Raw genomic sequence first — 18,001 nt, forward strand, 5'->3', positions numbered from 1 at the left:
TAACAAATGTTTTGCAGGCTTGAAAAAGCTCCACCACTGCATACCACAAAGTGGTGAAAAAAATTGAGCCCTTTGCTCAAAGAAACATGAATAAAAAAATTCTAGAGGCAACTACCGTCCTACTGTACTCATTAATTTACAACATTTAGGTTTCTCTTCTACCTGACCTGAGTTAGATGCTACTATGTAAGTCAATAAGTTAAAACATACCCCCGCCCCTAGCTAATACTTTGAAACTTAACTCATGAGTGAGGGGTAATGCCCATCAAGGTGTGCTAGGTGATGCATAAAACATGCCACTCCTAAATAAGTCAATTGATAGAATCTCTGGGACCAAAGGCCTCTCATTTACCTGATCTTGCCATTGTAATGAACTAACTCTTGGGGGATTTACAGGCTGACTATATGAAAGGAAAGCAGGTAAGCATGCAAATCCATGAGAAATACTAATACTGGAGATGCGTACGTTCCAGGTGAGTAACTAATTTCATCCTCCATTTTGAAAGCAAGGGAGAATGGCTGTTAATGTCATTGTGTTGGCAAAGTCTAGCATAGCACTTATGCAGAGGTAAGGATAGAAAGGTTTTGATCTACAGTGGTTGCATATAAGTCATAAGCTGATGTAGTCTTTTTGTTGGCCCAAAAGAAAAACATGACACACTCCTATGTAACAGTGACCGGTCCTTGCACCAGCAGGTGTCAGGGGGCAAGTGTCTAGAGGTAGGCTTTTTTCATATGTCTGGAAATACCACCTTCGGGGGTGCCAATCATCCTAAACAAATGACCACTACCCATTGAAAGAATCCACAAGATATTGACACATTCGATGACTTAACACGGTCAGAAGTGCCCAATTATCCATCCCCCTATTTCATCGCAGAATGGCATTGCCTTAAACCTGAAATGATAAGGCCACATGAAAGTCTCATAATACAATGCTTCATTCATGTATTTAGAGAGAAGTGCTCCTGCGTAGAATTACTCAACGTTTGGCAGTAACAGAACATGCATTTAATCAGCAATTCTTTACTTTTTCTTGTCTTTTAATAGGGAAGGGAAGAAGATCCACATGAGGGCAAAATGTAAGTTACTTTACTACATTATGAGCAGTTATAGTCTTCCACATTACCATTTGCTTGCTGTAATCATTATTGTTAGAAGTTTGCATTTCAGTCCTACTGTTCTAATATATGGATAGTGCACTGTTCTTACCTCCTACCTGTCCTGTTCATGAGACTATCTGTGCATACTAAGCATGGCTCTTCCTCTTCTCATGCACACTCCATTAGGGATGTCCTCCATCTGTTGTTTTTTATTATTATTATTTTATTTTTTAAGCTTCACCCTGTTATTTACTGCTATGTAAACTTGCCTATTTAGGGCTGGTTCATCGGTCTCCCCTGCCCTTACATATTCTGATAAAGGGTGCAGATGCCCTTACTTCTAGATATTCCTTTGCCCTTTAAGACCTTTCATCCAACATTTTCCCTAGGAGCATTTCTCATTGCTACTCTATGACTAAGGTTCTCTCTTCCTCCTAGATTTTTGGTCTGTCTGATGTTGGTGTCCCTGTTGAGTGGGTGTACACCCTGTAGAGCAAGTAAGGGGGCTACACTCTTTGATAACCCCTGCTCAACCCTGTGGTAACGTAGCACGAGCAGCTAGGCTTATCTCGGAGGCAGTGTGTAAAGCATTTATGATCATGCACAGTAACACAGTGAAGGACACTACAAAGGGACACCACACAAGTAGTTATAAAAAAATAAGTATCTTTATATATAGACTTAACACAAGACCAATAACGGTAAGAAGCCACAGGACTGAAAAAAGGGGGATACTCTTGAAAAGCTGGAAAAAGAGTTCAAAGTGTTCAAATAGGGGTTCAGTTCAAAGCAGGGGTCTCTGCGAACCTTCAAATTACAAAGTAGCTGGATTTCGTTGCAAAACAAGCAAAATGTCGCAAACGAGCTGTAGCGATGATTTTCCCCACGCTAGGCCAGCGATGCGTTAAATCCTTGCCACAAGGGAGGATGATGCGCTGGTCTGCGGGTGCGTGCGGGACGAAGCAACAGATTTTTTCACGCTAGGCCAGCGATGTGTTGAATCCTTTCCGCGAGGGAGGATGATGTGCTGATCCTGTTGCATGTGCAATCTTGTTGCGACGAAAGAAAATGGAGCCCAGCATGGGAGCGACGATCCGGTTGAGATGCAAGGAAAATGGCGGATGCACGGCGCCCGCTCTGCTATGATCTCGATGTGATGATCCGGGGTTAGCGAGCCTTCGACAAGCCCGCAAACGTGCGATGCGATATCTCTGGCGTTAGCGAGCACTTTGTGGCCCGCAAGCATGCGATGCGATGATCTTCGGTTTGCGTGCGCTTGGCGGCAGCAGCGTGATTATTTTTCCTGCGCTCTTCAGCTGTGGCGGCTCGCAAACGACGTTAGCAAGGATTTTCAGCACTCTTCTCTGTAGTAGAACTAGAGGCCCTGGAACTCACACGAGTTTCACCTGCAGATAGAAATCCCCGCTGGGAGGAATCAGGAGGCTGGTGGGGGGAGTCAGATGTGTCTGTGACTCCAGCAGGAGGCTAGCTCTCTTCTAGCCCTTGGGTGATTGCATAGCAAAATATAAGTCTCTCAAACGTCCTTTTCCCTCTTCTTCCAAGTTCAAGGGGAATTACTCCAGGCCAATCCAAGAAACAGCACACAAGCACAAGGATAGTCCTCTCTTGCAGATTCCTTCAGTAACACGGATAGAGGTTCTTCTTGACATCAAGGAGCAATACAAAAATCAGGGGTTTGGGCATAGATATTTATACCCCAAAAGTCTTTGTTCTCAAACGTCTCTAGTCACTGAACCCAGCCAGAACCAGTTCTGCTCGGGCTTGGAGCACTTTGTTTACCAGGCTGCATTCTTCCTTTCAGAAAGAGGGTGTCTGCCATCAGACTCACAGTAGGAGGTGGAGCCAGCATTCACCTTGCCAGGCACAGCCCTATTCAGGTCAAGGAGCTACCCCTCCCCAGTACTCAATACAGATCTCTATTCAACCCAGGTCTGACTCGGCCTGCCTTGCCCCTCTAAACCCAGACAGCCAATACACATAACAACAGAGCACACTGGAGGCTTAGGCAAGAAAATACCTACTTTCTAAAGTGGTATTTTCAAACACAGAATGTTAAAACCAACTTCACTAAAAGATGTATTTTATCATTTTGAGTTCAGGCATACCCCCCCCCCCCCACCCCCCCCAAGTGAAATGTGGGGAGAACTACCCATCTCCTTGGGGGCTCTCTTCACTAAGGCAGAGAAAATGGACAGACCATCAGCATTGGCGTGTTCTGTGCCAGGGCGGTGTTCCACTGTGAAATCCATACCCTGTAGGGAAATGGACCACCTCAACAACTTGGGATTCTCACCCCTCCTCTGCCATCTGAGGGGCCTGTGGTCTGTCTGAACCCGGAAGTGAGTCCCAAACCGGTATGGTCTCAGCTTCTTCAGTGCCCAGACCACAGCAAATGCCTCCCGCTCAATTGCACTCCACCTCTGTTCCCGGGGAAGTAACCTCCTACTGATGAAGGTTACAGGTTGGTCTAGTCCTTCCTCATTGATTTGTGACCGAACAGCCACCACCCCATGCTCTGAAGCGTCTGGCTGGACAAGAAATTCCTTAGCAAAATTGGGCGCTTGGGGGACGGGTGCTGTACACATGGCAGTCTTGATGGCATCAAAATCTTTCTGACAAGTGTCAGTCCAACGACAAGAGGGTCCTTCCGTGCACTCTGTCTTTGACTTGTGTTACAAACTGTATCTCTTTTTCAACTAACGGTGCTACACCATCCTGTTTCCTTGTCTCGAGAAGCCCTCAACAACTTGCAATTAATGTGGTGCAGAAAATTCTGTTCCCAAAGGATGTGTGCACTTCACAAAAACGTAAATCTTTCATCGAGTGTTCAAATCACAATCGATTCAATTGTTTCTTCTTTGACAGTGATTTTTATTCCATCTTAATTCATCACTTCATTCGATTTCCATATTCCATATTCCCAAAATAAGATGTATCTGTGTTCAATCAACAGAAAATTACATTACCCAATGCATTTTGGGTCAAAAACGTGACCCTTCCTCAGGGGTCTGAAAAAAGAAGAAAGACATGGGAAACTTTGAACTAGTCGCTACATTGATTCTAAGTCCTTTTTTACAAAAACAATGTCCAAACAATTACCAGCATCATTCGGTCTGGACCTACAAACCTTTGACAGCATGTTGAATCGACTTCATCAAGCTAGTTCACATACATACAAAAAAGCATTCTACTTTTGCAAAGAAACCGTTAATTCTATCTTCTAGCTGAACGCTAAAGACGCGATGATTGTGGCCACTTACTTAGAGGTGTAATTATCTGTCCCCCTCGTAAGTGAAGTTGGATACGACATCGCAGTCAATGGAGCGATCCCTGATAACACATCACTTTGAGGGAGTTGAGATAGAGCATATCACCCATATATTAGATTTGGGAGATAGTATTACATGGGTTATGGCGAAACCTCAAATTGGTTGACTTGAGGATCACGGTATCTTTAATATAGACCACCACGATCTTTTATGAAAAATTGAGGTTTTTAATGTCAGTAGTATATCACAGCAATAAAGATTTCATGAAGTTGTTGAAAAAACACGAGCGGATCATGTGACTCGCATAACCAAGGCAGTCTGCACACTAGAATGAGTTCCCACGCACCACCCGATTGGCTAAATCTTCTGATCACGTGTTTTTATCGTAAACACTGCCATCGTGTATTAAACTAAAAAAGACCGTATTCAGTTTAATTGCTGGTAAGCAGGACAACTTCAATCCATAGGTTGCTTTTAAGACCATACATCTCATGAGAACAGAGATGAGTTAGTGTTAACAGACTAAGGGGAGGACAATCACGTGACCCACTCCACCAATCCAATTCCCCCACATATAAAAGTAATAATGGCTGTCAGAGGTGTACTTGAATTTTCACTTGAATTCTCAACAGACTGGGACTCACAGGAATAACGAGGGAAACAGATAATTACACTCTAAGTAAGTGGCCACAATCATCGCGTCTTTAGCGTTCAGCTAGAAGATAGAATTAACGGTTTATTTGCAAAAGTAGAATTTTTTTGTATACATGTGAACTAGCTTGATGAAGTCGATTCGACATGCTGTCAAAGGTTTGTGGGTTCAGACCAAATGATGCTGGTAATTGTTTGGACATTGTTTTTGTAAAAAAGGACTTCGAATCAATGTAGAGACTAGCTCAAAGTTTCCAGTTTCTTTCTTCTTTTTTTCAGACCCCTGAGGAAGGGTCACGTTTTTGACCCGAAATGCATTGGGTAATGTAATTTTCTGGTGATTGAATACGGATACATCTTATTTTTGGAATATGGAATATGGAAATCGAATGAAGTGATGAATTAAGATGGAATAAAAATCACTGTCAAAGAAGAAACAATTGAATCGATTGTGATCTGAACACTCGATGAAACATTTATGTTTTTGTAAAGTGCACACATCCTTTGGGAACAGAATTTTCTGCACCACATTAATTGCAAGGTGTCAGTCCAATTCACAATCTTTGGCTGGTTCTTGGAAGTCAGCTCAGTCAAGGTGGCAACAATGTTGCCATACCACTTGACAAACCTCCTGTAATAACCCCTGAGACCTAGGAAGGCTCTCACCTGGGTCTGGGTCCTGGGGGGCTCCCATGCCAGGATGGTTTCAATCTTAGGCTGTAGGGGTGCCACCTGGCCACTCCCAACCTGGTGTCCCAAATATACCACAGAACTCTGCCAAATCTGGTACCTCACAGGCCTTGATTGTGAGGCCTGCTCTGCGCAGCGCCATTAATACTTCCCAGAGGTAGCGCATGTGGTCCTCCCAGGAGGAACTAAACACTGCAATGTCATCCAGGTAGGCGGCACTGAAATCCTCCAGCCCAGCCAACACCTGGTTGACCAAACTCTGAAAGGTGGCAGGGGCATTCTTCATTCCAAAGGGCATCACCCGGAACTGGTAGTGCCCATCTGGTGTGGAGAATGCTGACCTCTTTGGACCCATCTGTTAAAGCAATCTGCCAGTACCCAGACGTTAGATCAAACGTGCTGAGGTCCCAGGCAGCCCCCAACCGATCTATGAGCTCATCAGCTCTGGGGATGGGGTGCGCGTCGGTCTTCGTGACCGAATTGAGACCTCGGTAGTCCACACAGAATCTGAATTCAGGGGTGGCACCAGGCGCGGCAGCTTTTGGTAACAAGATCACAGGGCTGGACCATGGGTAGCTAGAGGACTGAATCACCCCTAGGGCAAACATTTTGGAGACCTCCTCCTTAATGTAGGCCCTGACCCGGTCAGTCACTCGGTAAGCCTTGTGCTTGACAGGAGGACTGTCTCCTGTGTCCTCATCATGAACGCACCACTCAGTGGCACCAGGCACCAGGGAAAACAAATCAGATAATTGCCCCAACAGCTGGTGACAATCTCTCTGCTGCTCAGGGGTCAGTGTGGTGGAGAGGACTACACCCTCTACTGACTAATCCTTCTCTCCTGCACACAGGAGGTCAGGAAGAGGCTCACTCTCCTCCCCCATCCCAGCATCTGTGGCAAGAAGCATGCCCACTTCAGACCTCGCAAAGTGGGGCTTCAAGCGATTCACATGCAGGACCGCAAGGGGTTCCTGAGAGACTGAAAGTCCACCAAGTAGGTATCTGGACTTTTGCGCTCCACCACCTCAAAGGGACCGGTCCAGTTATCTTGGAGCGCACCAGGCTCCACAGGGGCCAGTGTTCGAGGCATGTGGGCTGCTGAATTCATATCTGTGCATAGATCGCCGCCTAGTGTTGGGTCCGGATGATCGCACATTGTTGTCCTGGAAGAGTCTTCGAAGTATCACGAGATAGGTGGCTCCTCCCCTGGACTACAGTGCGCATGGGCATCGACTCCATCCTCAGATTGTTTTTTTCCGCCATTGGGTTCGGATGCATATTGGTTCACTCAAGTCGGAATCGATATAAAAGTTTTCTTAAGGCCAAAAGGCCTTTAGTTTTTCGTCGGTATAGTCTTGCGTTCGGTGCCCAGTTCTTTCCAGCTCAGTTCCAAGCCGGATATCCAGGAGACCCGCGTGCTTTTCGACGCTGAAGGCCCGGTCGACGCCAGAGGCCTTATCGATGAACCATCATGGAACAGAGCCCGTTCAAGAGATGTCCCGTGTGCAACTCCAAGTATCCCCACATCGACGTCCACCCGGTGTGCAACAAGTGTCTGTCGCCGGATCATGATGAAGCCAGCTGCATGGCTTGTTCCCGTTTTCGTTCCAAGAAGACACTTCTGCATCGACGTGCTGCGCGCAAGGAAGCCCAGCAGACTGCACCGGAGCCTGTGGACATCTTCGATGCTGGGGATGATGAAGGAGCAGACCGGGAGGTTCGAGAGAACCTGTTGAATCCCGCGTCGGAGGTCGACTCCAACTACGACGCGGATGTTGAAATGCTCGAAGCGGAAGAAGTCGTCGACGAGGTAGGAGACGACGACGGGGCCTATGGGTCCATGGAAGATAGCTCAAGCGAGGAGCTAGGCACACAAACTGACATTGGGGCCGAAATGCTTTATAAGGCTCAGGTCGAGGGATCGCCACAAGGCCTTACCCAAGATCTTCCAATACGTTTTACGGCCCCGCCTTCGGGCTCGGCTTCGGACATATCTAAGGAGCCGCAAACTGCGAAATCGAAGCAAAGTGAAAGCTCCGGAATCGACGCAAGCAAAAGCACTGCTGACTACATCGAAACCAAAAGTGCGTATTGCTTTGGTCGGCTCGAAGTCCTCGGACCTGTCGGCACCAACGAAGCAGAAGAGCGTTATCGACTCGAAGAAACCGCTCAAGGGCGTCGAGACGAAGTCTAGCACGCCGAAGGCAAAGGTCAGGGCAGTCGACCCGAACAAATCGGCGCCGAAGACAGTCGACACCGTCAAAGGACTCGGTGATCCGAAGGTTCTCGAGCCTCTGCGTCGACAAGACAAGGCCAAGAGCGGAACAACCCCCGAGTCCACGCCTGGTGGTGCATCGAAGGATTCCGTCGAGTCGACGCAGCCGTCCGCCTCATTCTCGAAGCAGGTGGCAGACTCCCTGAAGCGCATCAAGGACAAGGACAAGGCCTCTAGTGTCGGGCCAAAAGATCCTCCACCTTCGAAGCCTGCCGATAAACCTCAGAAGACGTCGACGCCCATCCACTTCATGCTGCCGCCGAGAGTGGTGCCGAAGGCTTTTGCCCCTGAAATGGCCGCTGACGTGCCCAAGATGGTGTCCTCGGTGCCGAAGTCAACAACTGTGGTCCCGGCCATAAAGCATCGACAATCCTTGTTGGAAGAGCAATAGGAACAGTTTATCGATGCCGAGACAGGCAGACTTTCTCTTTATAAACGGAAAATCGCCCCGGAACAGCCAATGGATTCCTATAAAATTCCACTGAAGAAGAAAAAGGATTCTACTTCATCACCTGTTCTTGTATAACCTGTATCTCCACGTTGCCATGATGTCTCACCCACTTATTCAGATGTGGACACTGGGGAAGGTGATAATGATGAATACAGCTATCCTGTGGACACTGATCCAGATGATACAAATAAACCCTGGGCAGATGCTGCTGACCCAGGTGATCCTCACTCTACCCCAGACACTCAAGTGTATGCTGTAAAAACGTCACCTACTGAGGATTCGGCCCTCATTGAAAGGGCTGCTAAGAATCATGACTTCCAGCTCCATGCTGACCCCATTGAAGTAGTCTTTTTTTTTTTCCACCTTTTCCACCTCAGAGAGGACTGTCAAGACTCTGCCTATGTTGAAGGGTGTCTTGAAGCATGCTGGGGAAATCTTTAAGGAGCCTACAAGAGCCAGGGTGATAAACCCCAGAATTGAAAAGAAGTACAAACCGGCGCCTGGAGACCCTACTTACATTAAGGGACAGTTGCCATTGGACTCTCTTGTTGTTTCTAATGCCCGGAAGAGGGCTAATTCACAAACAATGGGTGATGCTCCTCCCCCCAGATAAGGAATCTAAGGTGTTTGAGGCATCAGGGAAAAGGGTGACCGCTCAAGCGGCCAATATCTGGCGCATTTCAAACACTCAGGCACTTCTAGCCAGGTATGACAGGGCCCATCACGACACACTTGAGACCCTGATACAGCACCTACCAGATGAATATAAGGAGGCAGCTGAGATGCTCATCCAAGAAAGGAAGCTCATATCAAATGCTTCTATCAAATGTGCACTGGATGCAGCAGACACCGCGGCCAGAGCTGTTAACACTAGTGTCATGCTGAGACGACATGCCTGGCTCAGAATCTCCGGGTTCAAGCCAGAGATACAGAGATACAGACCACCATTCTAAATCAGACAGTAAACCCTGATCATCTATTTGGCCCAGAGGTGGACACCACCTTCGAAAAAATCAAGAAAGACACTGAGACTGCAAAGTCTATGGGGGCTCTACAGTCGCAGCTGTTCAGGGGTGGTTCTTTTCGTCGCTCAAGCAATAGAGGTGTTTCCAGAGGCCAGCTTTCCCAAAACACACAGTACTATAAAGGCGGCGCGAAGATCACATACACCAAGCAAAGTAGAGGTGGATATCGTGGAAACAGCGCCAAGGGCAGAGGTCGTGGAAACAACAACTCCAGATCCTCCGCCACTAACAAACAGTGACGCCTTGTCACTGCCCCCGACCACGCTACACCTGTCGGGGGGAGACTTCAACAGTTCCTGCCAGTCTGGAAGTCCATCAGCACAGACAGGTGGGTCGCAGAACTTATCCAGTAGGGTTATTCTCTGGAGTTAATTTCCACTCCACCCAACATACCCCCAAGACACCGTCCTATGTCCGCCGAGCATTTGCACTTATTGCAGCAGGAGGTACTCGTCATACTGCAAAAAGGGGCGATCGAGCTCGTGCCTGTGGAAGAAAGAGACACAGGAGTTTACTCACTGTACTTCTTGATACCAAAAAAGTTCGGGTCCCTCAGACCCATACTGGACCTCAGACCCCTCAATCAGTACATTCTGTCGGAGCACTTTCACATGCTAACACTGCAGCAAGTCCTACCGTTGCTCAGTCAGTGGGATTTTCTCGCAACTTTAGATCTAAAGGATGCGTATTTTCCTATTCCGCTGCACCCGTCACACAAAAAATACCACGGCACCCAGGGTGTTTACAAAGTGCCTGGCGACGGTGGCGGCACACCTAAGGAGACAGAACATTTACGTCTACCCTTATCTTGACGACTGGCTAATCCAGGCAAAGTCAGCCCAGCAGTGTGCCGCCCACATGTCCCACATCATTCACCTTCTTCACGTTCTGGGATTCTCACTGAATTACCCAAAGTCCCACCTGCAACCCGCCCACATACGGCAGTAGCTGGGTGCGACGATAAACACTCTGGCAGCCACAGCACAGCCAAATTCAGTGACGGTCAGCAGCATTCAATCGCTGATATAGAAATTCAGACCTCAACACTCGCTTCCAGCACGAGTGTTCATGCAGTTGATAGGCATGATGGCCTCCTGCATCTCCATAGTCCCGCACGCGAGACTACATATGCATCCGCTTCAGGAGTGCTTAGCACATCAGTGGACTCAGGCTCACGGACAGTTGAAAGACCTAGTGTTGGTAACCGGTCGTGCATACAACTCTCTGCATTGGTGGAATCCACAAAACCTTTGCAAGGGACGACCGTTCCAGGAGCCTGTGCCACAGATCATTCGGACGACGGACGCTTCTCTCCAGGGTTGGGGAGCTCATGTACTCCACTACACAGTGCAGGGACTATGGACACCACAGCAAAGGAAGATGCACATCAATGTTCTAGAACTGATGGCTATCTTCATGGCAATGAAAGCATTCAAGGTACATCTGTGCAACAAGGTCGTGTTGATCAGGACGGACAACATGACAGCCTTGTACTACATCCAGAAGCAGGGAGGTACACACTCTCCACAGTTGTCTCATCTTGGTCATAGCATGTGGAAGTGGGCCATTCAAAGGAATATCTTCCTCATGGCGGAACACCTCCCGGGCAAGGACAATCAGATGGCGGACCTGCTCAGCAGGTAGAGCCACCAAATGCACGAGTGGGAGATACATCCATCAGTACTCCACCCGTACTTCCTAAGGTGGGGTCATCCAGAGATGGACCTGTTCGCCACAAAGGAAAACGCCAAATGCCGAAGCTTTGCCGCCAGGTTTCCACACCCACAGTCGCAGGGCAATGAGATATGGATGAACTGGTCAGGCAAATTTGCGTACGCTTTTCCCCCAGCACCTCTAATACCGCTGGTGGCACGCAAGCTGAAGCAACACTCGATGACTCTCATCCTGGTTGCTCCGACGTGGGAACGCCAACCATGGTACACCACGTTTCTGGAACTATCCGTGGTACCGCATCAAAGGCTGCGCCTCACACCCCTGCTTTTGACGCAGAGCCATGGCGACATTCAGCATCCAGATCCGCAACAGCTCAACCTGGCGATCTGGCTCCTGAGGTCTTAGTTTGGCTACCTCAACTTACCTCCTGACTGTATGGCCATAATCAGGGAGGCAAGGAAGCCCACCACCAGAGCATGCTATGCGGCGAAATGGAAGCGGTTTGTCATTTATTGTGCAGACCACAACATTAAACCGCTGGACGCATCTATTCAAAACATCATTTGTTATCTCTTACATCTGTACAAATGCAATCTGGCCAACTTCCATTCGTATACATTTATCCGCAATGACGGCTTATCTCCAAAACAGGCAGCACCTCTCCCTTTTCAGGGTGCCCGCCATCAAAGCCTTTCTGGATGTACTCAAACGAGTCATTCCTCAGCGGACCCCACCAGCTCCCGAATGGAACCTAAATGTGGTCCTCACCAGGCTGATGGGTCCCCCTTTCGAGCCACTGCATTCATGCGAGATTCAGTTCTTAACATGGAAAGTGGCTATCCTGATAGCGATTACGTCACTACGACGAGTTAGTGAACTCCAGGCACTAACTATCAAAGAGCCATTTATTCAAATTCATTCCAACAGGGTGGTGCTTCGCACTAACCCTAAGTTCCTTCCTAAGGTAGTTTCTCAGTTCCATATCAACCAGATTATAGAACTACCTGTGTTCTTCCAAAATCCAGAGTCAGTTGCGGAGAAAATGCTCCACACGCTTGACGTCAAGAGGGCCTTAATGTACTACATTGATAGGACCAAAGATTTTCGAAAGACGAAACAACTATTTGTTGCCTTTCCGCCACAACACAAAGGCAACACCATTTCCAAGGCTGGTATAGCTAGGTGGATCGTTAAGTGTATTCAGATCTGCTATCAGAAAGCCAAGCGCACTCTAACCATTCCACCGCGGGCCCACTCCACCCGGAAGTTGGGGGCCTCCATGGCTTTCCTTGGAAATATTCCTTTGGAAGACATATGTAGAGCAGCCACATGGTCTACCACACACACATTTACAAAACACTACTGTGTTGATGTGCACTCCAAACAGCAGGCAGCTGTAGGGCAGGCTGTTCTAAAAACACTTTTCCAAACTGCTGCAGCTGGCTCAGGCGGCCGCCGTTAATGGAGGGACTGCTATGTATTCTATGCACAGATATGAATTCAGCAGCCCACATGCCTTGAACCGAATATGCTACTTACCAGTATGCATCTGTTCTTGGCATGTAGGGCTGCTGACATTCATATCGCCTGCCCTCCTCCCCGGCGCCTGTAGCGGCTGCAGCATTCACACATACTTCTGGCATGGTCATCATTCACAGAGTTTCACTCCATCTTTGCCCCAATGGCTAAAAACAATCTGAGGATGGAGTCGATGCCCATGCGCACTGTAGTCCAGGGGAGGAGCCACCTATCTCGTGATACTTCGAAGACTCTTCCAGGACAACAATGTGCGATCATCCGCACCCAACACTAGGCGGCGATCTATGCACAGATATGAATGTCAGCAGCCCTACATGCCAAGAACAGATGCATACTGGTAAGTAGCATATTCGACCCAAACCTTCTGACCAGGTTGAAACTCGACCAGAGTGGTGTTCTGGTCGTGCCAGCTTTTCCTTTCCTTCTGGCTGGCTTCCAGATTTGCCTCAGCAATTTTCCTGAAACGCTGAGTCTGGTTCCTGAAGGCCAAGATGAGGTTGAATACATCTTGTGGAGGTTTCCTGGGAGATTGCTCCCAGCCTTCCTTGACCAGACTCAGAGGCCCTCTTACCGAATGGCCATAGAGCAGTTCAAAGGGACTGAACCCTAAGGACTTCTGTGGCACCTCACAGCAGGCAAACAACAAGCATGGCAAGATGACTTCCCACTTACGCCTCAGGGGCTCCTCTTGGCCCATAATCATGCCCTTCAAGGTCCAGTTGAACCTTTCAACCAGACAATTTTTTTGGGGGTGGTAAGGAGTGGTGAACTTATAAGTTACCCCACACTCCCTCCACAGAGACTTCATGTCCTGGGAGATACAATTGGTCCCACTGTCAGACACCACCTCTCTGGGGAACCCCACACTGGAGAAAATCCCCATCAGTGCACGTCCCACCACGGGGGCTGTCACCGTCCTGAGTGGGATGGCTTCGGGGTACCGGGTGTCATGGTCCACCAGGACCAGGATAAACCTGTTGCCCATGGCTGTCCTGGGATCCAGAGGCTCCACAATGCCAATTCCCACTCGCTCGAATGGGGTACTACAACTGGAAAGGGTTGTAATGGGGCCTTGATCTTCCCCCCCACTCTTCCCACTTGCCTGGCAAGTCTCACATGTCCTGCAATGAGTGTCTGAACTCTTACGCATCGGGGGCCAGTAAAAGTGGGTGACCAGCCTTTCAAAGGTCTTGGTCTGCCCCAGATTTCCTGCCCTGCCAATGGAATGTCATGAGCCAACCCCAGTAGGAAGGCTCTAAAGCATGCGGGCACCACCAGCACACAGGCTGACCCCAGCTCAGCAGCCTTAGGCTCGCTATACAGGAGACCGTTCTCCCAATAAATCAGATGTGAACCAGACTGGTCACCTGCTGCCTGGGCTGCAGCCTGTTGTTGCATACCCTCAAGAGAAGGGCAAACTCTTTGCTGCTCACAAAACTCCTCCCTGGTGGGTCCTCCTTCCTGCTGCCAATGGGTCAGCTCAGGCAGGTCCCCCAGCTTGGCACTCAGCTCCCCGGTAGGCTCCAGGGCATCCCCCTCGGGTTCTGCTCCAGGGGGCCGGCTTCCCACGCCCCCTGCCCTTTCTCTCTAAGGCAGGGATCTGGGCCATACTCTCAGGTCCAAGATCCTTCTCAACACCCTCCTTGGCTGCCATTAACTTCGTAGAAGCACACGCCCACTCAGGCAGACCCAACATTTGCAAGTGAGCTCTCCTCTCCACCATAGCCCACGGGGAGTTCTCTAAATCATTGCCCAACAGACAGTCTACAGGCATGGCGGGCCTCACAACTACCTGAAGAGTTCCTGAGACACCCCACCCCCCCCCCCTCAAAGGGAACCTGAGCCACCTTACATTGGCTCTCTGAGTTGTCTGCTGACACTACAGGGTAGAATGCATGAGGGACAACCTGCTCTTTGGACACCGACTGGGAGCTGACAGCAGTTACACTGGCTCCTGTGTCCCTCAGAGCCTTCACTCTATGGCCATTGATGGTCACCCACTGCCTGTACTACTTAGTGTTTTCAGGCAGTGCAGGTTTAGGGACCATCTCAAAGTCTCGCAATGAAACAAGGGTCAATTCTACGGGGTCCCACCCCTCTGGTGGACCCATCTCTTCCTCCCCCAGGGCTACACTAGCAAGCTGGCGGGGTGGTGCACGGGTTGGTGCGGGGTGGTCCCTCAGGGGACACTGGGGATCAAAATACCGCTAACCCGCTTGGCCACACTTATAGCAAGTAAGGGGCCCCCTCTGAACAGGCCTACAAGTCGGGGGGGGCATTGACCTCTGGTCTTGGGGATGCTGGTACACCACTGCTTGGTTCCCTTGGGGATTACTTTGGGGCCCTCTCGGAAACTCCCTTGGTTTACCCCTGTCCACCCCACTTCTCTGCTGGGGACCCTGCCCACCTTTGGCAAAATCTCCCATCGGACCCTTGCGAACCCGGGTGCTCACCCAGCGGTCCGCCTCCTCTGCAAGCTTCCTAGGGTTAGTTAGCTTGCAATCAATCAGGTGCTGGCGTAGCTCAGGATAACAGTTACTACATAAATGCTCCCAAGCAATCAAATCGTACAGTTGCTCAAAAGTTTCTACTTTCCTACCTTATACCCAGCGCTCCATTGCTCTGCAAAAAAAAGACACATATTCAACCCGCATGGTACCCTCTTACTTCTTCACTAACAAAACGCCCCCACAATCCAGCTCCCCAATCCTTCTCAGGGACCCGGTGGGACACCATGCCTAATTCATATACTGCAAACCACTGTCCAATATCTTCACTCTTGTTGTAGAAAATAGAAACCTTCCCAGGGGTCCCACTGATACTTGGTCCTTTTAAACCAACAAAGAAGAAATTGGCACAGAATCTGAAATACAAAAACAATACATTTATTGACCTCAGATGAGGGAGACTACGTTACACAGAAGCCTAAGCAACTGTATGAGGCAGTCTAAGGAGTACAGAAAACAGGGGCTTTACATATGCTTACGGTTACATAGTCCGCATAAGACCAAGGGGCAGTCCTGGCTCATGTAAGCATGCAAAATGCCTAAGATGGGCATGCAAGATCTGCTTGCTCAACAAAGTGGGAGGAGAGTTACTTCTCCATACAGCAGCAAAAATAGCCTGACAGTTATACTAGAGAAGCAGGTGCATTCTACTAGCTAGGCCCTTCTGAGCGTGTGCGAAGGTGGAAGATGCTAAATATAGTTTGTTTCTAGGCAGATTACAAGAGCAGTCAACACTGAGGGAGGACAGAGCACATGGCGAGCATGTGGCAGCACATGGCAAACAAGATGGCTGCCAGAATTAGAAAATGGCTTTCAGCTCATGCTAACAAATCCCTGCAATATTTAACAGGTAGTCCTTTTAGCATGAGCTAAAGACATTCCTATGATCCAGTAGGAACATTAGACAAGATTTGCACATTAATTTTCATAAATTTATCAGTATCCTAATTCATTGCTAGGTGGGTATTTTCCATTCTAAACATTTCATTAAGCGGGTATATATAAAGTATAAGCATGAATACAAAGGGAACAAAGCATTAGGTCATAATTAACATACACAGTAGGAGAGAGTAATGACCACTATTACAAACAGACTTATAATTTTTTTTAGTCCTAAGCAAAAGCAAATTCTAAAACCATCTTGTCCATTTTCCTTTTATGAGGGCTAGAACATCAATCATATCTGGGACCAGGAGGACCACACAGGGCCATAAGAATTAGATCGAAGAGCTGCAAAGGGCTGCTCCTCCTCAAAAATGGGACGACTAAAGGGGTACATTGTTAACAAGAAAAAGAAGTCCTTGGGGGAATTGAAGCCGCTGTAACATGTCTGGATTAACATGGTGCAAGAGTGGCATGGCAGGGGCAAAGGGCGGGAGTTTCCGCGCCTGTCTCCCCAGTTCTCTCCAGGCATGCACAGTACATTGCACTGAGTCGATTTTCCCCTTTTCAAAGACAGTACTATTGTTAACAAGCATTACTTTAAGCGGTAGTGGATCGACTGCAACTGCCTCAACCGCAACGTGAGGGACGTAATCTGGGGCCTCCTGCCAGTAATAGGCATAGTTTGCTTGTGCACAGAGATAGTACAACTTAACCGCATCGCTGCTGCGGTGATATTTCCCCTACGCGGCTTTTTTCGAAAAGCCGCGTTAGATGACGAGCTCAGCTCGTCATCCGCACACGCCCCCCGTGGCTGATGACGAGCTGAGCTCGTCATCAGCATCGAAGGGGTTAAAATCTTGGGCTGTAAATCTACCCATATCGTATGGTAATGTCAGTTGTGCCCACTTTACTCCCACTTTCTTCCCTCACCAGGTTAGGGTGATGAGTAATGTGCAAAGTGTAGTGAAGAAGTGCTGCGTTATTCTAATGGGGATATTTAAAAACAGGTATACAAATTTCGGCAGCACAATCATTTTAATCAATTCTATTCTATCCGCAAGGGCCAGAGGTAGCTTAATCCACTTAGACACCTGATCTTCAAATTTCGTGATTGCTGCGCCATAATTGGACCGGATACCCTCTTGTGGGTCCCTCCTGATACAGACTCCCAGATATTTCACCAAGTCACCCCCCCATTCCAGCGGGTACCCCAGATCCATGTGTGTCATGCAATCAGTGAGCGGAAGAATGATCGATTTATCCCAGTTAATACCTATCCGGAAAGCCACTCAAAGCGGATATATTCACATATTAGCTGTTCAAGATGTGTAGTGGGATCGCGAACATACAAGACCATATCATCGGCATACATCAGGACCGCCAGGGGGCGCTGATAAAAGCGCAGTGCCGCTGACACAGTTGACGCAAGATGTAGGCTATGGGCTCAAAAATCACGGAAAAAAAGAGGGGCGACAAGGAGCAACCCTGCCTAGTGCCTCGCCTTATCGAGAAGGGATCCAATATTTGTCCATTTATGTGTATTCTCGCAATTGGGTTTCTGTACAATAACTTTATCCAATTAGTTTATATAAAAGGCACCCCATGAGATGTAGGACCGCAAACAGATATTGCCATGCAACGGAGTCTAATTCCTTGGCAGCGTCCAGCAGGACCTCCACCGCAGGCAATATAGGCTCCAGGAGATGTAGCACCATGAATAGCGTTCTAAGATTATACGAAGTGGGGCGCATGGGCACAAAACCGGACTGGTCCGGAAGGACCATCACCGGCCGGCTCAGCGAACCCAAACCAAGCCGCCAACAACCTCACGAGGTGGATCAGCAACTGCGCAGACGACCTTGCCCCACTGAAGACCCCTCCCAGCAGACCCGGCAGCAAGAAAGCATCCTG

General features: G+C 48.6%; 1 protein-coding gene across 2 annotated transcripts in view; it reads left to right on the forward strand.

The window, feature by feature from the left end:
• The window catches only part of RASA1 (RAS p21 protein activator 1), a 926,777-nt gene that overhangs the window by 131,730 nt on the left and 777,046 nt on the right, over window positions 1–18,001 (forward strand). For both annotated transcript variants that reach the window (XM_086960862.1, XM_086960861.1), the window contains exon 6: window positions 1,051–1,082. In XM_086960862.1, coding sequence (XP_086816988.1) covers window positions 1,051–1,082 — 32 coding nt within the window. The remainder of the gene's footprint in view (window positions 1–1,050; window positions 1,083–18,001) is intronic.

The sequence above is a fragment of the Lissotriton vulgaris genome, chromosome 3_1 (assembly GCF_964263255.1).
Source record: "Lissotriton vulgaris chromosome 3_1, aLisVul1.2, whole genome shotgun sequence".
Classification (NCBI taxonomy): Eukaryota; Metazoa; Chordata; class Amphibia; order Caudata; family Salamandridae; genus Lissotriton; species Lissotriton vulgaris.